Source organism: Hyperoodon ampullatus (assembly GCF_949752795.1).
Source record: "Hyperoodon ampullatus genome assembly, chromosome: 10".
Lineage (NCBI taxonomy): Eukaryota > Metazoa > Chordata > Mammalia > Artiodactyla > Ziphiidae > Hyperoodon > Hyperoodon ampullatus.
The window spans coordinates 66,796,700-66,821,472 of NC_136923.1; the positions used below are offsets into that span (position 1 = coordinate 66,796,700).

Consider the following 24,773-nt stretch of genomic DNA (forward strand, 5'->3'; position numbering starts at 1 on the left):
ATTAAATGTCTCACTTCAGTTTTTCTATGATCTGAATATAAGGACTTAAACAATATTAGGTGTTTAATTTTAAACAATGTGTGACATTTATCTTCTTTGGGGAAGGTGCTGGGACAGCTATATGCAGTTCCTATCAATCTCATCTGTTGTAAATTTGAATTCCTGGTATGCCTGAAACATGACAGTAGAGAAGCACCGTGAAAAATTATTTATGAAACTCTTTCAGTGAGCCCTTATCTCTTAGGGAAGGTTATGAATGAGAGTAAGAGAGCCTGAGGAGAAACAGCTAAGCCCTACCCTACTTCTTTTTTTTTTGGCCACACCATGAGGCATGCAGGATCTTAGTTCCCCAACCAGGGATTGAACCCGTGCCCCCTGCATTGGGAGCACAGAACCTTAACCACTGGACTGCCAGGGAAGTCCCAGCCTACCCTACTTCTTTGTGTTACCACTCTATTTCCAGAAAAAACCCAGGCCAGATTAGGATGATGCCAAAGAACCAGTGCCTGTGCATTCTTTCCTTATCTCTCTCTTTAATAACATATACCTGTCACTTAATTATGTGAGGCCAGTTTCTTCTTAATCAAATGGAAAGCATTTAGTTTACAGACACAAAACTATTTTACAACTGATGGAACGATTTCCAGAAGAATAAAAAACCTACCTGTTCCAAGTACCTTGAAAGGTAAAATCTCTAGCAACTGTTGCCCAGTTTTTCAAGAGGTGCACAGGAACAAAAATGTCCTTTTACAGGAAGAAAGGATGCAGACCCAGAGACTGTTTTAAACTGGAGTTACTACGCAAAAGCAGGAGGAAAAAGAGCTAGCCCCACTAAAACAAATTTTCTCCAAGTCAAGGTGAAAGGCAGGCTCTTTGGGGTTCTGATTTGACATTCTCGCCATTTTATATCAAACCCTTACAATCTCCCATTAACCCAAGGAACTGTCTAGTGAGTAGATATTTCAAGAGGCTTTCTGAAATATAAAATGGTTATTTTGCAGCAAGATGGTATTTAAAACATTTCAACAGTACTCTAACAACTTTCAATATTTAAAAACACTATAAAGAACCCATGGAAAGCCAGACCATTTCCAGTGTTTTCACCATTAAGTAAACAAGGTCTTGGATTAATTCTTTTAAATAAACAAAACTTTTAATAAGCTATACTTTCTAAACAAACGTTACTCATTTTAAAAATTCATGGCTAGGTTTCAGAAGCATTTTTGACCAGTAACACAGATTTTAGTAATTCAGATAAGGAATATGATGAATAAAAGCTGACCTAAAGAGATTGTTTTAATATCTTTAAAAGCAGACAACACTAAGAAAGGTGAGAAAGAAATTAGACAACGTAAAGATAATCAAACTTGGAACAAGAATTTCAAGAAAAATAGAAAAATGGCTGTTTTCCTGTATTACCATATGCCTCTCAAACTAACAATGCACCACACTGTTATAACCAAAAGAGAAAAGAAGCTAATGAAACTTTACAAAGCCACTGATGTCCCCAGTCATCTACAACACTGGGTCAATCCAGATTATGTGCTTTTGCTCAGTGACACACCAAACCTTCATCCAAGGTAAAGTTACTTCCAAATTAGCCAGAAAAACTAAGAATAATAATTTGGTACATCAATTATTATATAAAAGGCTAGCTTGGCCAGTCTCTCCCCATCATAAAAGAATTGAAGTATAAAGAACTGAAAAGTAAACAGGGTCCAATAAAAGGTCACTTTCATAGGTTTGAGTCCCCAGAGTTTTATATCATTTCACATCAGATTACCTTACTAGACACGGTTCCCCGACACCAACAAACTTTTAGCTAAATATTCCTTTTGTCTAGTTTTCCATCTCTTAGAATTTCTTTTGTAAATCCTCATTAATAAGGAAGTTAAAACATCCTCACCTAGTCAGCATAAATTGTTACTGGATGAGACAAGAAATACTAAACTCACTCAAATTTAAAAAGTCATTAGAAAAGAATTTAACAAGTAAAAGGTGATAATAAACAGTTACTAGATACATATTCAGATACTATTTTCAAAGAACTACGGTTAACTTATGTTAAGTCAGCAGTATGTCAAAACAATGTTTTTTAAAAAAAGCAATTTCTCAATCTTTCCATCTTTTCTATTCTGAGCAAATCCCTACACTTCTTACCCAATTTTTCAAAGTGATATTAACATCTCAAATAGATAGCTCAATGAAAATTTCAGATACAATCATCCTTGTCATTGCAAAGAAATGAGCTTTCAAAAGAGCATATGCTCACAACTCTACCTTGTTCCATTCAAGGATGCACCTCCTCTAGCTTGCTGGAAATAACTGCAAGATTAATTAGAGCAGAAATAAAATGACGGAGTGGAACTGTACAGGTGGAGACAATACCACCACCACACACAGGCCTAGTTCCTGGTATCAAAAGAATATTGAGGGGGGGCTTCCCTGGTGGCGCAGTGGTTGAGAGTCCGCTTGCCGATGTAAGGGACAAGGGTTTGTGCCCCGGTCCGGGAAGATCCCACATGCCGCACAGCGGCTGGGCCCGTGAGCCATGGCCGCTGAGCCTGTGCGTCCGGAGCCTGTGCTCTGCAACAGGAGAGGCCACAACAGTGAGAGGCCCAAGTACCACAGGAAAAAAAAAAAAAAAAAGAATATTGAATTGTGTTTAAATGTCATCAAGACCTAAATTCTTCCTAATCTAGGGAGTATTTTATTGGTGTTTGGGTCATCATACCAGTACAAGAAAATTCTACATCATGTATAAGGAAAAGCTCAGAGTTACACAATCACATAATTTAAGCTAAAACACTTCCTTATTTCTTTTAACTACTAAGAAAAAGAAAACTGGGCAAGGAAGATTGCTTGTTATACATTTACCAGAATTTTGGATTCGCCATGTTTTTATAAATTGAGTATCAGGAGGTATCGACTCCCCTTCTCCTATGGTGACATCTTCAACAAAGGACATAGAGGGCACACTGATGTTTGGGCTCTCAAAGTCATAATAGGCGCCAATTGCTGCTTGTAGGTTCCTACAAATAAAGAGAAAAGGCAAAAGACTTCAGTCCTCTCCAGAGCATATTATCCTAATTGTCAAACAAAAGGAACCTATAGAACCCATATATAGACAGTATATAGATGGCTCCTGGTATGTTAATCTTCAGAATCGTTGATTCTGGCTGAGGAACAACAGGAAAAACGCCAGGACCAAAAACTTGTGCATCACTTTCTTCCCAAGGTACCCACATAGCAAGTAACAAACATTATTAGCACCATCAGCAACAATGTGAGGAAATTCCCCTCTTACCCACAAGGACAGCAAGTATGAGTAAGGAAGTCAATTAAAAGAGAGCTCCTCTGCATCTGTGACTAAAATCCAAAGAAGCTCCATTAAAAAAAAAAAAAACCTAATTATTTATTTTTTTTAAAAAGCAATACATGCACATGATTCAAAGTTTCATACAATGAAAAATACCCATCTTTTCTCTTCCTTCCTACACACACACACACACATACACACACACGGGTAATCATTTATTCATATTACTTTCTTAAATACCCTTCCAGAACTTCCTTATGCACATACAAGCGAATGATATACATTCTTATTTCCCCCCTTCTTACACAACTGGTAACATATTACACACTGCCCTTTGCTTTATTCCCTTAACACTGTATCATGAAGACATTTCTAAGTCAGTACACAATGAATATCCTCATTGTTTTTTACAGCTGTATCCACTGTATAGATATATCATTATTTAGGTAACCAATCCACTTTTGAGTTTGCTTCCAATCTTTAATTCTTCCATATATAAGCTTAAGCACACATAGTTTAACATACAAGTGCATCTGTAGGATAAAGTCCTACAAGTGATACCGTTGGGTCAAAGGGCATATATTTGTGGCTTTAATCAATATATCTAAACGTCCCTCAATAAAAAAGTTACATACTTAATGAATGCTCCCACCAAGAAAGTATGAGAGTGTCTATTTCCCCACTTGCTCATCAACAGTGTTTCTCCAACATTTTGGAATTTTGTCGATCTGATAGGTAAAAAGTAAGATCTTGGTGAGGTCTTAACACCATTTTGTAAATAGTGGTGTTCTTTATTTTGTTTTTTAAGATTTATTTATTTATTTAATTTATTTTTGGCACATCAGGTCTTAGTTGCAGTACACAGGATCTTCGCTGAGGCACGTGGGATCTTTCGCTGTGGCGCGTGGGCTCTTTGTTGTGGTGCGCTGGCTTCTCTCTAGTTGTGGCATGTGGGTTTTCTCTTCTCTAGCTGTGGCGCGCAGGCTCCAGGGCACATGGGCTCTGTAGTTGTGGTGCGCGGGTTCCAGAGCATCTGGGCTCTAGCTGAGGCGTGCAAGTGCCGTAGTTGTGGCGCACGGGCTTAGTTGCCCCGCAGCATGTCGGATCTTAGCTCCCTGATCAGGGATCGAAGCCATGTCCCCTGCATTGTAAAGTTAATTCTTTACCACTGGACCACCAGGGAAGTCCCTGGTGTTCTTTTCAATTACTTATAAACCCCCTTAAGTCAGAAGGAACTACCAAGCACACAAACCAGAGTCCCTAACTGAACAGAATCACACGACTGACAGCTTGGTTCTTCAGTGCCAGAGACCAAAGGCCGCTAAGGGGTTTAAGTTAGCTGTGTTCATTAAAGATCAAAGAAATTGTCGGTAATTACATTAACCATTTCTCTTATGGTCTTCCTCAAACTAGTGCCATCATCCCCAGTCCCCACAGAATAACAACACAAATAGCATTTTTCTAAACATAACCCAACCATAAGCCAATGGATCCAGTGGGTTGTTTTTAATTATGTATAAACATAGCACGAAATAAGCTCTGACAGTACACAACTGTTCAACAGACATGCTATTAACAGCAAATACTTTTCTGCTGGGGGCCTGCCTGCTCTTCCAGGTGTTTGCAGCTGCCAGAAAGGAAGGCTATATTTAGAGCAGCTACCTCAGGTCAAGCCTCATGCAATGGCGGCCTGCAGTATTAGTGAGTCATGACTGGAATTACACCACCACCAACTGCTGGCCCGTCATGTGTGTGCTAGATAAAATTTACATGGAGCAGAGCTGGGCCAGGGTCCAAACTGTGCCTGTTTACTTGACCATTCAATAGGAAGGCTTAGACTTCAGTTTTTCCGGCAACTTCCTTATCTAGCTGACACTGATCTCAAGTGAAGAATATGTGACTGGTCGAACTTGGGGATGCCCAGACCCTACCACCCGCAAGCAGACTTAGGAGTACATCTGGAATCAGCCTTACACTTAGGGATCAGAGATAAAACAAGGGAGAGAGAAATAAGCCTAGGTTGCATTTTGTTCTTCTGAAACTTTTTATAAAAACAAAGTGGCCACTTTTTTATAAAGATAATTTTTCTGCCAAAGGTCTCAGGCAAACAGCCTGAATTGTCTTCTGTTCACTTGGCTGTAAAATATGCTTGGGAGGGAAGAGACTATTTGTGCACTCAGGACAATTGCCAATGCTCATCCTCAGCCTGTGTCATATTTCGCCACTTGGCTCTGCCTGATATCAAACAGGACTTCGAGACCAGCACAGGAGAAACAGTAGCAAGTGGAAAAGTCCAGCTACCCTACTTAGGCAGATCCATCCCCCTCCCAAATCTCCTTTCACACATTCCAACTCATCCCACAGCGAAACCAACAAAACTGCTTACTTGTACCTGTATTATACAGAAAATTCAACCAGAGAAAGATTAAGGAGTACTTTTAAAGCCCAAAGTGAAACTGAAAGTAGTGAGCTGGACTCCTGGCAGCAAGAAGAAGTGAAGGATGACAAAGCACAATCACTTCCCAAGTACAAGGCGGAGAGAAGACATTACCCCGGTGGTGCTCTAACCCATCAGGCAGGTACACAGCTCCTCAGCACTTGGACCATTTAGATCACTGCCTCACAGGGCCAAGGAACCGCAGGAAGAGACTAAACAGCTCCTATTCAGTGTGAGAACAAGCAGACATGATAGCATGTATTCCTGTTCAAAACAACATACCCAACTATTATTAGCCAATAAAAAACTCTACAGGAAACAGAGCTGGCTGAGGAGATGGGAAAGGGAGGACATTGACTCAGTATTCAGCCCAGCCTGGAAGTTTAAACTTCCAGGTTCCTTCAGTGTTTTTGCTCAAGAAAAGTTTTTACTCTGATTTTAAATAGTTAAAAGTGCCCTAAAGAACAAAGGGAGGCAGTGTTAATAGGGGGAAAAAGGGCACAGGCAAAGATGGATGATAGTGATGGTTATATAACATTGTGAATATACTTTATGCCATAGAACTGTGCACTTAAAAATGGTTAAAATGATAAAATTTTATTTTACTTTATTTTTTACTGACGTATAGTTGATTTACAATGTTATGTTAGTTTCTGATGTACAGCAAAGTGATTCAGATATATATATATTATTTATCATATTCTTTTCCATTATGGTTTATTATGGGATACTGAATATAGTTCCCTGTGCTATACAGTAGGACCTTGCTGTTTATCAGGTGGTTTGTATCTGCTAATCCCAAACTCCTAATTTATTCCTCCCCCACCCCCTTTCCCCTTTGGTAACCATAAGTTTGTTTTCTATGTCTGTGAGTCTGTTTCTGTTTTGTAAATAAATTCATTTGGATCATATGTTAGATTCCACATATCGGTGATACCACATGGTATTTGCCTTCCTGACTTACTTCATTCACTTAGTATGATAATCTCTAGGTCCATGCATGTTGCTGCAAATGGCATTATTTCACTCTTTTTTATGGCTGAGTAGTATTCCATTGTATATATTTACCACGTCTTCGTTATCCATTCATCTGTCGATGGACATTTAGGTTACTTCCACGTCTTGGCTATTGTGAATAGTGCTGCTATGAACATGGGGTGCATGTACCTTTTCAAATTAGAAGAGGAATTGCTGGATCATATGGTAACTCTATTTTTAGTTTTTTAAGGAACCTCCAAACTGTTTTCCATAGTGGCTGCACCAATTTACATTCCCACCAAAAGTGTAGGAGGGTTCCCTTTTCTCCACACCCTATCCAGCATTTGTTATTTGTAGACTTTCTTTTTTTTTTTGCAGTACGCGGGCCTCTCACTGCTGTGGAGCACAGGCTCCGGACGTGCAGGCTCAGTGGCCATGGCTCACGGGCCCAGCCGCTCCACGCCATGTGGGATCCTCCCGGACCAGGGCACGAACCCGTGTCCCCTGCATCGGCAGATGGACTCTCAACCACTGTGCCACCAGGGAAGCCCTGTAGACTTTTTAATGATGGCCATTCTGACCAGTGTGAGGTGATAACTCATTGCAGTTTTGATTTTCATTTCTCTAATAATTAGCGATATTGAGCATCTTTTCATGTGCCTATTGGCCATCTGTATGTCTTCTTTGAAGAAATGTCTATTTAGGTCATCTGCCCATTTTTTCATTGGGTTGTTTGTTTCTTTGTCATTGAGTTGTATGAGCTGTTAGTATATTTTGGAAATTAAGCCCCTGTCAGTTGCATTGTTTGCAAATATTTTCTCCCAGTCCATAGGCTGTCTTTTCATTTTGCTTATGGTTTTCTTGCTGTGCAAAAGCTTTTAAGTTTTTGATTAGGTCCCATTTGATTATAAAATGGTAAAATTTTAAATGGCTTTGTTTGGAGGCAGCTCCTAACCCCTGGCTGTGGGGCTTTGAACAAGTGGTTAAGCATCTGTGTCAGTTTACTCATGTGCAAAACTGAGTTTTTTTATTGCTTATATTTTTTATTACAAAGTTGGGTGTTATACATGCCGCAGAGCGGCTGGGCCCGTGAGCCATGGCCGCTGAGCCTGCGCGTCCGGAGCCTGTGCTCCACAACGGGAGAGGCCGCAACAGTGAGAGGCCCGCGTACCGCAAAAAAAAAAAAAAAAAAAAAAAAAAAAAAAAAAAAAAAAAAAAAAAAAAAGTTGGGTGTTATAAAGTTGGCTGCGAAGACTGCATGAGGCAATGTGTGTAAATGCCAGTGACCTAGGTTGACAGTCATTCATTCAACAAATATTTAATTAATGAATCCATGTGCTAGGCACTCGGCCTGGGTCTAGGGATAGAACAGACAGCAAAACAGAAAAGGGCCCTCTCCGTTACAAAGCCTAGCAGACTGCAACAAACCAGGGACACTCAAAGAAGCGTAACTGCAACTACCTCTCACACTGAGGCTTATCAGTCCAAGGCAGCTTTTCTATCTTGGGGTAAAAAAAAAAAAAGGGCTGGGCTTCCCTGGTGGCGCAGTGGTTGAGAGTCCGCCTGCCGATGCAGGGGACACGGGTTCGTGCCCTGGTCCGGGAGGATCCCACATGCCGCGGAGTGGCTGGGCCTGTGAGCCGTGGCCGCTGAGTCTGCGCGTCCGGAGCCTGTGCTCCGCAACGGGAGAGGCCACAGCAGTGAGAGGCCCGCGTACCGCAAAAAAAAAAAAAAAAAAGGGCTTGGTGTACAATACAGTTTCAACTGCACTGATAATCAGGTTAACCTGATTTGGAGTAGAAGAATCTGGTGATGCTGACATGTGTTTCCTGATGAAATGCAGTTTTATAACTAAGAAGCAATATTGTCCAACCTTCATTTTATAGATGAGGCCACAGATGCACTGACAGGTAAATAACTTGCCCCAGGCTAGACAGTCAATTATTAGTACAACTCAGAACCACATCTATTCAAAGGCATAAAGCTTTTACCTTACCCAGAATTTTCCAGTTTTCTACTAATGCTCTGAACATCTGATTTTCTTAAGAACATATCATGAATTCTATAAATGAATTAATTGTAACTTCTCATTAAACTGAATTCCTGAAAGTGGTCAAATGCCTAATCTTATATATATTCACAAACACAAAACATTTATTTTTGTACTATTTACATAAACATAAGTCAGATTGACAGTCTTATGAAGAAAAATCATCTATATACTGAATATACAGTCAGGAACATAATCCCAAAAATACGGGGGTAGAAGAAAACAGTTAAGAAAACTAGGAAATCAGAATAAAGAGGGAATGCCGGAAGTCTAAGTATTAGCTCAGATTCTCAGCAAAATAAAATTAGACACCTTCTCTTTCCACTCTCTGAACAAGTAAGAAACTCAAAAGGATCCAAATTGTTTATAAGAAAAAAAAAACTATCCATCTAATTTGGACATAAATTAAAATGGGAAATCAGAATAATGAATCAATCTAGTTAAGCATGAACAGTAGTATCTTCAGGCTTCAAGCAGTACCTATCCTGAACTTCAAGAAGTTTCCCTCACCTGTGGAGCACCAATGATACTGCTCCTAAGGCACAAGCTCATCAGGAATCAGAAAGACCTCACTATCTTTGAATGACTGAAAATACCTGATTAGAAAAAGGATCAGCAAAACAGACGTCAGTTCTTAGCCGGGCTTTCCAACTTCCACCCGGGCTTTCCAACACCAACATCAGCAGGCATGTAACACGGAAGACCAAAAAAAGAGGCCAAAAAACCTGTACTTGTGACATTTGTGAATTTTAAGGCCTGAGAAGAAACTGAGAATTTCATTAAAACAAACATGAACGCAGGTAGGGAATAGAAGTTGGGCTAAAGAAGACTTAAAATACTTTCAAACCTAAAAATTAACTAATAGATGATATTACTTAATACATGAACACAGTAAGAAGAAAGAAAGAACTTGTGAAAGATTTCATTAAGAGGAGCAACAAAGTTCACACCAGTATTTACCCACTTCTCAGAGCCCTAGCAAGTCCAAGATTGTTTCTTCCTCTTCTTTTCCTGGCTATTTACTGATCCAGTAATTTTAATACTTTTTAGAACTGGTCCCTCTAACTAACATCAGCAGTTATACCTTTTCCAAAGAGAAAGTAAAAAACTAGCATTCTGCCATGAAAACCCAAGGTGGTGGCACTGTTCTAGATTTAAAGAGAGGGTCCAGGGGTTAGGTGCTTTCATCGCTGTGGCCCGGGTTCAATCCCTGGTCAGGGAACTAAGATCCCTCAAGCCTTGTTAAGCAACCCCCAAACACAAAAAAATTCAAAGAGACATAACAACCAAATGCAATATATGATCCCTGAGGTCCTTGAATGGATTCTGATTCTATATATTAAAAAAAAGGTTATAAATGATACATTTGGGAACAACTGAGCAAACTTACAATATGTACTGGATATTTTTTTAGTACTAAAGAATTTTTGTAAATTATCTTAGTGTCTTACTATGTAGTTATGTAAAGGAATGTCCTTTTTTTGTGTGTGTGTGGTACGCGGGCCTCTCACTGCTGTGGCCTCTCCCGTTGCGGAGCACAGGCTCCGGACGCGCAGGCTCAGCGGCCAGGGCTCACGGGCCCAGCCGCTCCGCGGCATGTGGGATCCTCCCAGACCGGGGCACGAACCCGTGTCCCCTGCATCGGCAGGTGGACTCTCAACCACTGCGCCACCAGGGAAGCCCGGAATGTCCTTTTTTTTTAGAAGCATGCTGAAATATTTAAGGATGAAGGGTTGTGATGTCTATAACTTTCAAATGATTCAAAAAATTTTTATATAGAGAAAACAAATTATGGGAAAAATGTTAACCACTGTTGTTGAATTAGGTGGCAAGTATAAGGGTATATACTCTGATTCTTTTAAAATTTTCTGTAGGTTTGAATAGTTTATAAAAAAGGTAAATGAAAACAAAAACAGAAGAAAGAAAAGTATCTTTTTTCCTACCACTGGAAGATACAAAAAAAAAATTAGGTGCAAAGAATTACTTCAGCCATCTAGGGAACATTAAGGAACCTATTGGGAACCTCAGGAGACCTAATGAGGATGAGGCTGACATGCTGACAATGACAGATCAGAAAGAGAAATAAAATTGCCGTGTCCTTGATGATATAGTTGAACCACTAAATTAGGCAACCCCAGAGCCATCTTACGTTGGGTATCGCCGTCATCTGAGAAAATACAATTGGCTCATTGTTTAAAAAGTGGGCAGGGGGGGCTTCCCTGGTGGCGCAGTGGTTGAGAGTCCGCCTGCCGATGCAGGGGACACAGGTTCGTGCCCCGGTCCGGGAAGATCCCACATGCCGCGGAGTGGCTGGGCCCATGAGCTGTGGCTGCTGAGCCTGCGCGTCCGGAGCCTGTGCTCCGCAACGGGAGAGGCCACAGCAGTGAGAGGCCCGCGTACCGCAAAAAAAAAAAAAAGAAAAAAAAAAAAAGGGCAGGGGAAAGGGCAGATTTTGAGCCTACACCAATTTGACACTGGCATTATAGAGTTTAATTTCTGAGTGCCTTTGGTTGTGTCAAAATCAAACTATTTTTCCTCTTTTAAAAAAACTGAGGTGAAAGTCACATAACATACAATTAACTACATAAAGTATACAATTCAATGGTGTTTACTGCATTCACAATGTTGTGCAACCACCACCTCTACTTTCAAAACTTTTAAATCATCTCACACCCATTAAGAACACCACATATCCATTAAGTAATCATTCCTCATTATTCCTTCCCCCCCATCCCCTGGCAACTACAAATCTGTTTTCTGTCTCTATGAATTTGTCTATTTTGGATAATTTATATAAAAGGAATGACACCATATGCAACCTCTGTGTCTGGTTTCTTCCACTTAGCAGAATATTTTTGAGATTTATCCCAAATGGTAGCATGCTGATCAGTATTTCATACCTTTATATGGCTAAATAATATTCCAGTATATGTACATACCACATTTTGACTATCCATTCATCTGCTGATGGGCATTTGGATTGTTTCTACCTTTTGACTATTGAGTAATACTGCTATAAACATTCATATACAAGTGTCTGTGTGGGCATATGTGTTCATTTTTTTAGATATATACCTAGGAGTAGAACTTCTGGGTCACATGTAATTCCATGTCTAACTTTTCGAAAAACCACAAACTGTTTTCCACATCAGCTGAACCATTTTACATTTCTACCAACAATGTACAAGTAAAGTGTTCCTATTTCTCGACATCCTCACCAACACTTCTTTTCTTTTTTTTTATTATAGTCATCCTAGTGGGTGTGAAGTGATATCTGACTGTGGTTTTGATTTCTATTTCCTTAATGACTAATGATCTTAAACAACTTTTCATGTACTTGGCTATATGTATATCCTCTTTGGAGATAACGTCTATTCAAAACCTTTGTTCATTTTTGTGACTGAGTTGCTTGTCTTCCTATTGTGCAGCTGTAAGAGTTCTTTATATATTCTGGATACTAGACCCTTATCAGATATATGATTTACAAATATTTTCTCCCATTATGTGGACTGTCTTTTCACTTCCTTGATAATGTCTTTTGATGTATAACAAGTTTTTAATTTTGTTGCAGTCTAATTTATCTAGTTTTTTTTGTTGTTGCTTTGACTCTGACATCAAATCTAAGAATCAGTATCCCAATCCAAGATCATGAAGGTTTATCCCTATGTTTCTTCTAATAGTTTTATTGTTTTACTTTTATTTAGGTCACTGATTTTCAGTTAATTTTTGTATAAAGAGTGAGGTAGGGGGTCTGACTTCATTCTTTTGCCCGTGGTTATCCAGTTGTACCAGCACCATGTGTTAAAGAAGATGAAACATTTTTAAGAGAAAAAGAAGTTGGACAGACTCTTGGGTATGAGTAGGATTCTGCCCTATGGGTGATCCTAGCTAGCCTTTGGGGACACTTCCATGGCAAGTGCAATAAACGGCAAAGCTCAGACATGGGAAACTGACTGGGAGAACAAATTGAGACATGCACTGTACCTCACCATAACTCTCAAGTATGGTATGCTTATGCTCTGATCACCCTAAAAAATATATTTCTTATTCCCAAACACAGTTTCTAGGACTGAAAGAACCAACAACATTTATGCTCAGAATCAAACTAAATTATCAGCACAAAAACGTTTTCCCTATCTGCCAATCAGTAAGTATATAATATTTACAGCTTTTATATTTCTTTTCTTTAAGTTTTCACTCATTCGTGCTCTAGGTAATAGAAACGTAAAGATAAATAAGACAAAGTCTTTGCTACCAAGGAACACAAAGTCTATTAAAGAAAGATTTAGAAACAAGTAATCACAATTCAATGAGGTAAATTTCAGGGAAAAAATATAACCAAGGACTACAAAAGTACAGAAAAGAAAATACCTTACTCAAACTTAGGAATTCAGGGAAAGCTTCATCAACCAGGTAACATCAAAACTGTACCCTAATGAACTGGTTAACCACCTAGAGAAGGGGGTGAAGGGGCATTTCAGATAGAGGGAGATTATATGCAAAGGCACACAGACGTATGAGAATCACAAGAACACCACAAACTCACCAACAGCCAGAAAAAGACAGGCCTGACAACATTCAGGTCCCTGGTTCTGGCTGTTTCTGAAGCCCAAATGAATTGTTAACTTAAGTTCTAAGATATTCCTGTATCCTTATTAATTCTCATTTTTATTCAGGCTAGTTTAAGACAGGGTGGTGTTCACCTCCAGTACAGTCCTAACTGATACAAGACTAAAGTACTGCTAAAGTTAAAAATCCACAACGCATAACAAAGTCAAGGGGACTTCCCTGGTGGAGCAGTGGTTAAGAATCTGCCTGCCAATGCAGGGGACACGGGTTTGAACCCTGGTCCGGGAAGATCCCACATGCCGCAGAGCAACTAAGCCCGTGCGCCACAACTACTGAGCCTGCGCGCCACAACTACTGAATCCCGAGCGCCTAGAACCCATGCTCTGCAACAAGAGAAGCCACCACAATGAGAAGCCCACACACAGCAACGAAGAGTAGCCCCCACTCGCCGGAACTAGAGAAAGCCCGCAAGCAGCAAGGAAGACCCAACGCAGCCAAAAATAAGTAAGTAAATAAATATTTTAAAAAACAAACAAAACAAAAAGTCAAGGTGAGCTGGAGGAAATGGGCTCCCCTCCACCTGAGCTTAGCAAGGTAGCAGTCCTTATATGTAGCAAAGCAACTGGTTACACTCCATATGCACTCCAAAGCTAGATGGAGCTTTTGGAGCTTGGACCATAAAAGGAAATTGCCCACAGAACACTCTGCAAACTTCAGTAAAGTTTTTCAAGACAATCCAATCTGCAAAACACAACCCAACCCAATCTAGCTTTCCAGAAAGAAGATACGACATACAAGATAAGAATATAACTTTCTGCCTAAAGCCAGAGATCTGAAACCTCTAATGGTTAGATAATTAAGAGACTTGCTGAATTTCAGCACCTGAACTCTCTGCATCACTTAAACTGTGAGACACTGATGAATACAATGTAGATAGCCCCTTTCAAACACTTCTCCCAGGATCCCCCAAACTGCCATCTCCTCGCCCCTTCATTATAAAGCATATCTAAAAGAAACATAGCTGGGAGAGGGGAAGTTTAGAGGGTGACATTCCACAGAATATTTGAGAAAACTCTAAATCCAGAATTACCCATCCATGCCCTGAGTAGAGACCTTTAACCTGGAATGATAAGCAGAGCTAAGGGACCTAACCCCAGTCCTAGCAATCCTCTTCAGCAATCTTGGAGACTAAAATCTAATTATAATATTACTGGAGTTGGTTATTTATCAAAGGGAATGTCCAAATATGAAGTGGATAAGCAATGAACGTAAGCTTTAAAGGAGTTCTATCATTGGGAGCCTATAATTATTATACCCCTGGTCAAGCCCTAGGTCCCAAAAGTAGCATCGTATTGGAAGGGAAAGCTAAAGCAGCATGGTCCTTATAAAGGAACTCTCCCACCCTGCCCCTACATCTCCTGGGCTCCTCTCAAGGATGGTCATGAAGAATATCAGACACAGGAAATCTTTCTGGGGGAAGCTAGGCCAAGGCCTTCAGTTCTCCGCTGATGAAATGAGTTAACAGGTGACCAGGAGACTTGCTGACTGTATTTTACTGCTCCTGCCCTACAGAAGACAGTGTACACTCGTAATTCTTTCTGCTTCTATCCCCCAGGCTGAGAACAGTGCCTGGCATATAGAAGGTGCTTAATATATATTTGTTGACTGGAATATGCTACTGACCAAAATATAGTACAGCTGCCCTTGACCAACATGAGGTAAATTGGGCGGGTCCACTATACTCAGATTTTTTTCAGTGGTACATACTACAGTACTACACAATCCAAGATTGGTCGAATCCACGGATTGGGAACTGCTGATATGGAGGGCCAAATTATAAATTATACACAGATTTTCCACTGCGTGGAGGGTTTGCACCCTTAACCCCCGAGTTGTTAAAAGATCAACTATATTTTTCCTTTCATCACATTTTCCCCTCACAATTTTATACTGGGACTACATGCATACCTTGTTTTAATGGACTTGGCTTTATTGTGCTTTACAGATAATTGCTTTTTTACAAATTCAAAGTCTGTGGCAATCCTGCTGCAGGCAAGTCTATCAGTGCATTTTTCCAACAGCATTTGCTCACTTTGTGTCTCTGTGTCACATTTTGGTAAATCTCACAATATTTCAAATTTTTCATTATTATTATACTTGTTATGGTGACCTGTGATCAGCAATCTGTGATGTTTCTATTGTAATTGTTTTGGGGTGCCACAAACAGTGCCCACATAAGACTGTGAACTTAGCTGGTAAATGTGTGTGTTCTGACCATTCCACCAATTAGCCATTCCTCTGTCTCGTTTCCTCTCCTTGGACCTCCCTATTCCCCGAGACACAACAGTATTGAAATTAGGTCGGTTGAAAACTCTACAGTGGCCTCTAAGTGTTCAAGTGAAAGGAAGAGTCACACATCTCTCACTTTAAAAACTAGAAATGATTAAGCTTAGTGAGAAAGACATGTCAAAAAACAAGATAGGCCAGAAGCTAGGTCGCTTGTACCAAACAGCTAAGTTGTGAAAGCAAAGGAAAAGTTCTTCAAGGAAATGAAAAATGCTACTCCAGTGAACACACGAATCATAAGATAAGTGAAACAGCCTTATTGCTGATATGGAGAAAGTTTGAGTGGTCTGGATAGAAGATCAAATCAGCCACAACATTCCCTTAAGCCAAAGCCTAATCCAGAGCAAGGTCCTGACTCTCTTCAACTCTGTGAAGGCTGAGAGAGGTGAAGAAGCTGCAGAAGAAAAGTTTAAAGCTAGCAGAGGTTGGTTCTTGCAGTTTAAGGAAAGAAGCCCTCTCCATAACATAAAAGTGCAAGGTGAAGGAGCAAGTGCTGATGTAGAAGCTGCAGCAAGTTATCCAGAAGATCCAGCTAAGATAATTCATGAAGGTGGGCTACACTAAACAAGAGATTCTCAATGTAGACAAGACAGCCTTATATGGGGAGAAGATGCCATCTAGGACTTTCATAGCTAAGGAGGAGAAGTCAGTGCCTGGCTTCAAAGGACAGGCTTTCTTGTTAGGGGCTAATGCAGCTGGTGGCTTTACGTTGAAGCCAGTGATCATTTACCATTCTGAAAACTCTAGGGCCCTTAAAAATTATGCTCAATCTGCTCTGCCTGTGCTCTGTAAATGAAACAACAAAGCCTGGATGACTGTACATCTGTTTGCAACATGGTTCACTGACCATTTCAAGCCCACTGCTGAGACTTACTGCTCAGAAAAAAAGATTCCTTTCAAAATGTTACTACTCATCGACGATGCTCCCGGTCACCCAAGAGCTCTGATGGAGATATACAAAGAGATTTTCATGTCTGCCAACACAACATCCGTTCTGTAGCCATAGATCAAAGAGTCATTTCTACTTTCAAGTCTTGTTCTTTAAGAAATACATTTTGGGAGGCTATAGTGAATCCTCTGATGCATCTGGGCAAAGTAAGTCCTTCTGGAAAGGATTCACCACTCTAGATGCCATTAAGAACATTTGTGATTCATGGGAGGAGGTCAAAATACCAGCATTAAGAGGAGTTTGGAAGAAGCTGACTGCAACCCTCGTGGATGACTTTGGAGGGGTTCGAGACTCCAGCGGAGGAAGTAACTGCTGATGTGGTGGATGTAGCGGGAGGACTAGAAGCGGAGCCTGAAGATGTGACTGAATGGCTGCAATCTCAGGATAAAACTTTAACCGATGAGGAGTTAACTTTTTACGACCAGCAAAGAAAGTGGCTCCTTGAGATGGTATCTACTCCTGGTGAAGATGCTGTGAAGGTTGTTGAAATAACAACAAAGGACTTAGAATATTACATAAACTTAGTTGATAAAGCAATGGCAGGGTTTGAAAGGTCTGACTCCCAATTTTGAAAGAAGTTCTACTGTGGGAAAAATGCTATCAAACAGCATTGCATGCTACAGAGAAATTGCTCGTAAAAGGAAGAGTCAGTCAATGCAGCAAACTTCATTGTTCTCTTACTTTAAGCTGCCCCAGCCTTCAGCAACTCCCAAGCTGATCAGTCTGTAGCCATCAACATGGAGGCAAGACCCTCCACCAGCAAAAAAAAGATTATAACTTGCTAAAGGCTCAGATGATGGTTAGCGGTTTTTGCCAATAAAGGATTTTTTAATTAAGATATATACATTGTTTTCTTAGACATAATGCTATTGCACACTTGACAGACTACAGTATAGTCTAAACATAACTTTTACATGCACCGGGAAACCAAAAAATTTGTGTGACTCGCTTTATGGCAATATTCAGTTTATTACGGTGGTCTGGAACCAAACCAGCTGTATCTCCAATGTATGCCTATATATCAATATAACAGAGGGCAGAGGAATGCCAACAACAACAAAAATGTATCATTTAGCCTATAGAGTGCAGGATCATGCAAATGTATACCTGGACCAATCAAGACCAAATTAGGGGAAGCACAGCTATCACCCAAAGGCTTTCAGTTGGTGGGATAGGGCACCTGGGACAACAAAAGTCATAATTATGATAGCTGGACCTGACTAGGGGTCATCTCCCACGGGAGAGGGGGAATGAGAGCATTTGTAGTTGTTACTTGTTGGCAATGCCCCCACTTGCTCGTAGAACTCCTTAATACAGAGTGAGGTCATTCCAGAGTTGACGTGGGGGTGGGGACACTCAGAAATTTGGAACTGAAATTTAGAAAGAGTTTTTCTCATAGTATCTGGGCTATAAACTACACATTTGGGGGCTTTTGACAGTCACGGTTCTCTTCAGCAGAGATAGGAGACCACTGCAAACACCTAGATACAACAAACATAGAAAGGAATCTGAAGGTCTTTTTAGTCCCTGGTTCCAGTTGTTCCTGGAAGCCCGAACTTATTCCTGCCTTTGGGTTCTCTGCAACATAGAAACATCCTTAAAATACCCCCACCCCTTTAGCATTATCTAGTTGGAAGTAAGTTTGTTACCTGCAACATAATAATCCCAGATTAATTCAAAATTGTAGAGTGTGGTCCAGAGATAGAGTCTGCAAGTCTGGTGCAAAGTCTGTCACAAGAGACAGAAGAGGAACTGGAAAGGTAAATTAAAACTTAACTCAGATCCAGCAATCTACTTTTGGGTATATATCCAAAAGAACAGAAAGCAGAGACACAAAAAGAAATGTGCACATCCATGTTCATAGCAGCATTATTCACAATAGCCAAAAGATGAAAGCACATGTCTATCAACAGATGAAATGGATTAAAATACACATACAGTGAAATATTACTCAAACTTAGAAAGGAAAAACTGTCACATGCTGGAACGTGGATAAACCTTGAGAACATTATGCTAAGAGAAATAAGCTGTCACAAAAAAGACAAATACTGTATTACTGTATTCACTTATATGAGGTATCTAGAGTAGTAATTCATAGAAACAGAAAGTAGAATGATGACTGACAGGGGCTAAGGGGGAAATGAGGAGTTACTGTTTATGGGTAGAGAGTTTCAGTTTTGCAAGATGAAAAAGTTCTGGAGATTAAGTGCACAACATGCTTAACACTACTGAACTGTACACTTAAAAATGGTTAAGATGATAAATTCTATGTTATGTGTATTTAACCACAATTTTTAAAAATTTTAATTAGGATGAGACCAATATGCTTCAATAAGAAATTTGGACTTAACTCCTAAAAGCAAAGGAGAGCATGTAAAGGTTAAAAAAAACCCAACTCTACTGAAGTATGACTTCCGCAGCATAAAACTCACCCATTTCAATTGCACAATTCAATGATTTTTAGTAAAGTTACTGAATTGTAACACAATCACCATGTTTCAGAACATTTTCATCATCCCCACAATGTGTATATATGTTATGTTAACGGCACAGGGGAATTAAGGATGTTAATCAGGTGACCTGGACATAGCAACATTATCCTGGATTATCCAGGGGAACTCAATGTAATCACTTCCTTAAGTGTGAAAGAGGGAATTGGAAGACAGAATCACGGAGAGAGCAGTGTGAGAAGGACCCACACAACATGCTGGCTTTGAAGATGGAGAAAAGAGGCCATAAGCCAAGGTACAGTATGTGGCCCCTGGAAGTGGGAAAAGGCAAAGAAACGAACTCTCCAGCAAGAACACAGCCCTGATACACCTTTATTTTAGTCCAGTGAGACTCATTTTGGATTTCTGAACTCCATAACTGTAAAATCATAAACTGGTGTTTTTATAAACCACTAAGTTTGTGGTAATTTATTAACAACAGCAAAAAATTAATACAATGGCTATTCATTATTTTATTCTTTCTACTTTACTATATGTTTGAAAATGTTCATTCATCATACAAAAAAACTATGAATATAAAAAACTAAAAGGTTACAAATAAAAAGGTGCTATTTTCTGCTGAGTCATTTCCTTCATCATAACTCGGCTCTCAAGAACTCAATTATCCATTAAAGATGCACACTTAGAAGTTAACACCTATTCTTCTTGCCTCCCGCCACCCCACCCCCACCCCCGCCATGTAACTGCCATGGATACTTCCTAAAAAGGTAAATAATCACTAGGTTCAGTGCTAACTGAAATTTTTGAAGATACTAGAACAGAGTAGAAATGCGCAGAGTAGCCATGAAAATGTAAAATACCCAAAAAGTCCCAGAATGACAAACAGAAAACGTGATTCAAACAAAACTAAGTTCATAAACAAAACATTTATGGTTTACTGTTGTTCATGAAACTTTCGTTGGGACATAATTTAAAGTAGCAGTTACGAAATGATCAAGTAAATCTATAATTAAGTATGGTTTTCAAAAGTGTGTTTACCTCACAAGGAACTTAGAATAAGCCAGCAATGGTTAAAATGCGTCTTATCCTACACCCTAGTCAGAGATCTGTTTTCTAAAAAATACTAGGAACTTTTTTTTTATTTTTAAAGAAGGGAAAAGTGCCAAAAAGCTAAATTGTAAGCCAGCGTTCCACTCTCAAATCTAGCTGTTGTTTCTGCATACAGAGAAAAAAAATGCAGGGGCTTCGAAAAGAAATCACACACCTTTTACATATACCTTTGATTAAAATGCTCCACACCTGTCTTATATGTCTTGCCTAGAGATTTCCTGATGGTGTGCTACAGGGGCCAGCTTCAAAGCCTCTTCAGTTTCATCTCTCCTAAAGAACCATGCTGACCACACCACCTTTGGAGAACACAACAGTAAGCCTCAGCATACTTCACCTCCAAAAATGCATACCAGGGTACGTGTCTAAGACCCTATGTTATGAATCTTATTCTGTCCTCTAAAAACAAAAAGGTAAATAAAACTTGGCCAAGTTCTATGCAATATGATGAACAAAGCCAAAGCAACGTTATCATCACCACCAAATAATGTCACATGGCCTTAATGCCTACTCTGCTCATTCTGCAGCCAACCCATCTCCAAATACTCTGTGGCTATATTTGGCTGTTCTCTAGTACATGTGAGATAGGTACCTTAAAAAGCTACATACAGCTGGAAGACTAAATTAAATTGGATAGAACTTGAAAAAAGACTAGGATAAAGGCAGATTTTATCACAGCTCATAAACCTGAGAGGACCAGCCTCCCTTTTCTTTTACAAACTAATGACAGTATAAAAGATGTCAGATGCCATTTTTAGTAGTAACTAATCCCTGAGAACAAACAAGGAAGAAAACGTGTAAAGAATATTTCCTGTAAAAGTCCTATGACACTTGCAGACAGTCTCACATACTCTGTTAATGTTTTCATGTCTGGGCAACCAACTGCACATGAGAAGCAGTCAGGTTTGGACAGCTCATCCAACTATGGCATTTCTTTTACATTACAGAAGAAAAGGATTTTTAAAAATAGCTACTTTGCATGATACTGCATAATTACCATCAGTTAAATTACTATCAAAAAAAAATCACAAAACCATCCAAACAAACATGGGGAAAAAAAAACCTAATTTGGTTTACAAAGAAAAACTAATAAAAGCTTAAGAAAAACCATTTCTGTATCTTTTTCTTATTCCTTAAAAAGAGTGGTCTCTCAAAGAGAGAAAAGCAGCAAACATCCCCAAATAATGTAAACACAGTCAAAAAGTTTATGTATTTCAAGCTTCGCAAAGGTCAAGGAGATCTCTCTCTCTCTCCAGTACCGTTTCTTTGGATCCTCTGTGGCTAAGGGTAAGGTAAATATGCTTAGCTCAACACTATTAAGACAAGCAACCAAAATCTGCTTCATTCTCCATAAAATCCTTCATGACTCTGACAAGTTCCATTTAAAAATTAGCAATATCTTTACAAAAGACTGCTAACTAATAAACACAGAAAGAACAACAGAATTAGAAAATTATCTTTTTGCAACCATTAAGCAATAAACAACTCAAGCAAGGATCATCAGTGGATACTAAAACAGGAGAAAGATTGCTGGGGAAAAGGATATTCTCACAGTCTATCACAGATTACTTACTAATTACAAAGGAGAATAACAGGTGGACACTGTCTTAACTAAATACTCAAGTTTAGCATAATAATGGGACAAAAGCAGATGCCTCCTGATGTGATGCAACAGAAGACACACATTTCTAACAACAACAAAACGTTTAACCTGAATTTAACCATGAAGAAACAGACTAATCAACAATATGGGACACTCCAGAGGACAACTGGCCTGGACTTTTAAAAAATGTCAATGTCATAAAACAAGCAAATGGCAAAGGTGAGGGACTGTTCTAGATTAAAGACATGACAACCTAATATAGCATGAGATGCTTGAGAAGACTCTGGATTTTTTTTTTTTTTTAAGTTATAAAGGGCATCTGGGGAACAAATAGGAAAATCTAGATATGAACTGTATATTGGATAACACTATTATTTCCAGGCTAAATTCCTTGGGAGTGACAATGACATTGCACATATGTAGGATGACGCCCTTGTTCTTAGAAGGTATCTGCTGAAGGACTAAGAGGTGGAATGTCATGATGTCTGCAATTTATCTCAAATGGTTCAGGGCAGAAAAATAAAATAAAATCCAGAGAGAGAACTTTCACACATTGCTGGTGGGAATGTAAAATGGTAGTTACTTTGGAAAAGAGTTTGGCAGTTTCCTAAGAAGACATAATTTTACAATACAAAATAGCAATCAATTCCTAGGTATCTACCTAGAAGAAATTAAAACACACATCCAAAGTCTTGCAAATGAATGTTCATAGCAATTTTATTCATAATAGCCAAGTAGAAAAAAATCCAAATGTCCATCAACTGGTAAATGGATAAACAAAATGTGGTATATCCATGCAACGGAAAATTACTCAGCAACAAAAATACTGATACACGCTAAAACATGGATAAACCTCATAAACAAAACACTAACTGAAAGAAGCCAGATACAAAAGACCACTTATGGGACTTTCCTGGTGGTCCAGTGGGTTAAGAATCCACGCTCCCAATGCAGGGGGCCCGGGTTCAATCCCTGGTCCGGGAACTAGATCCCACATGCATGCTGCAACTACGAGTTTGCATGCCACAACTAAGAGTCCACATGCTGCAACTAAGAGTCCGTGTGCCACAACTAAAACACGCTGCAACGACGATCCCACGTGCCACGACTAAAACCCGGTGCAGCCTAAATAAATAAATAATTTTTAAAAAAGACTCCTTATTATACGATTCCATCGATATAAAAAGTAAAAGAGGGGCTTCCCTGGTGGCGCGGTGGTTGGGAGTCCGCCTGTCAATGCAGGGGACGCGGGTTCGTGCCCTGGTCCGGGAGGATCCCACATGCCGCGGAGCGGCTGGGCCCGTGAGCCATGGCCGCTGGGCCTGCGCGTCCGGAGCCTGTGCTCTGCAACGGGAGAGGCCACAACAGTGAGAGGCCCGCGTACCGAAAAAAAAAAAAAAAGTAAAAGAAAAGGCAATTATTTAGAGACAGAAAAAAAATTAGTGTTTGCCTGAGGCTGGAAGTAGGAATGGTGATTAACTATAAATAGGCAGGCAAAGTGTTCTTGAAATGATGAAAATATTATACAACTGGACTGTAGTGATGGTTGCTCAGTTCTGTAAACTTAATAAAAATCATTCAATTATCTATTTTAAATGGGTTAATTTATTATATGTAGATTATACTTCAATAAAGGTACTTAAAAAATAAAGCAGATACGGTAAAATGGCAATTATACAGGTATTCATTGTGCTAATCTTTCAACTCTTCTATACTTTTGAAAGTCTTCAAAATAAAAAGTTGGGGGACAGATCAGAATGAACTCTGCAAAGCACATACACTCACCCCAAAATTAGTGTTTCTAACTGTAGATTACCTAAAAGAAGTAAAGGACAGAGCACAACTCTGATAGATTTAGGATTAAATAAAAGAAGAACATATTGGAACCTAGGGAAAATTTTTATCTAAGGATGTGATTAACAATGTTTTCTCTACTTAGGTATTATTTTTTCCTAATTACACAAGTAATACATATTCATTATAGAAAATGTGAGAATTAAAGTGAAAAAGAAAGTATAAAAAAGAAAATAAAAAACTTCATAATCTCATAGCCAGAGATAAGTATTTGTAGTTTGTTTTTTATCCTTCAGGTAAATGCAGATCCATTTTGGTGAAGGAAAGCTATCTAAATACAACATCATCACAACTTGATCAATTATTCAATTGGTATACTAAAATTTTACATCATATCCAAACAATCACATAAATCGTAAGAGTAAAAAGGCAGAATAAAAAATTTTAGATGCAAATCCAATACTTCCTTTCAGCTTCCAATTAAAAATTTCAGGGACTTCCCTGTGGCTCAGTGGTTAAGAATCCGCCTACCAATGCAGGGGACATGGGTTCGAGCCCTGGTCCGGGAAGATCCCACATGCCTCAGAGCAACTAAGCCTGTGTGCCACAACTACTGAAGCTTCGCTCTAGAGTCCATGAGCCACAACTACTACTGAAGCCCACGCGCCTAGAGCCCGTGCTGCGCAACAAGAGAAGCCACCACAATAAGAAGCCTGCACACTGCAATGAAGAGTAGCCCGTGCTCGCCACAACTAGAGAAAGCCCGCACACAGCAACGAAGACCCAATGCAGCCAAAACTAAATTAATTAACTAATTAAAAAAAAAATTTCACACACTAGCCTCAGCTCTCTCCCAAAACCCTCCTAAAATATAGGTATAGTGCTACATATTGAATGTACATTTGTGTCCCCCCAAAATTCATTGTGAAACCCTAACTCCCAATGTGATGGTATTAGGAGGTGGAGCCTTTCAGAGGTAATTAGGTCACAAGGGTAAAGCCCTCACGAATGGAATTAGTGTCCTTATAAAAGCCATCCCAGAGAGCTCCCTTGCCCCTTCCACCACATGGGGTTACAGTGAAAAGTCAGTCATCTGTAAACCAGGAATCGGACCCTCACCAGACATTTAATCTGCTGGCACCCTGACCTTGGACTTCCCAGCCTCCAGATA

The 24,773-nt window shown here is 39.6% G+C and overlaps 1 protein-coding gene across 3 annotated transcripts in view; it reads right to left on the reverse strand.

Moving 5' to 3' along the window:
- Window positions 1–24,773, reverse strand: part of ILRUN (inflammation and lipid regulator with UBA-like and NBR1-like domains) — a gene marked incomplete at its 5' end in the record, with an annotated part of 116,432 nt that overhangs the window by 74,373 nt on the left and 17,286 nt on the right. For all 3 annotated transcript variants that reach the window (XM_079713618.1, XM_079713619.1, XM_079713617.1), the window contains one exon: window positions 2,878–3,032. In XM_079713618.1, coding sequence (XP_079569744.1) covers window positions 2,878–3,032 — 155 coding nt within the window. The remainder of the gene's footprint in view (window positions 1–2,877; window positions 3,033–24,773) is intronic.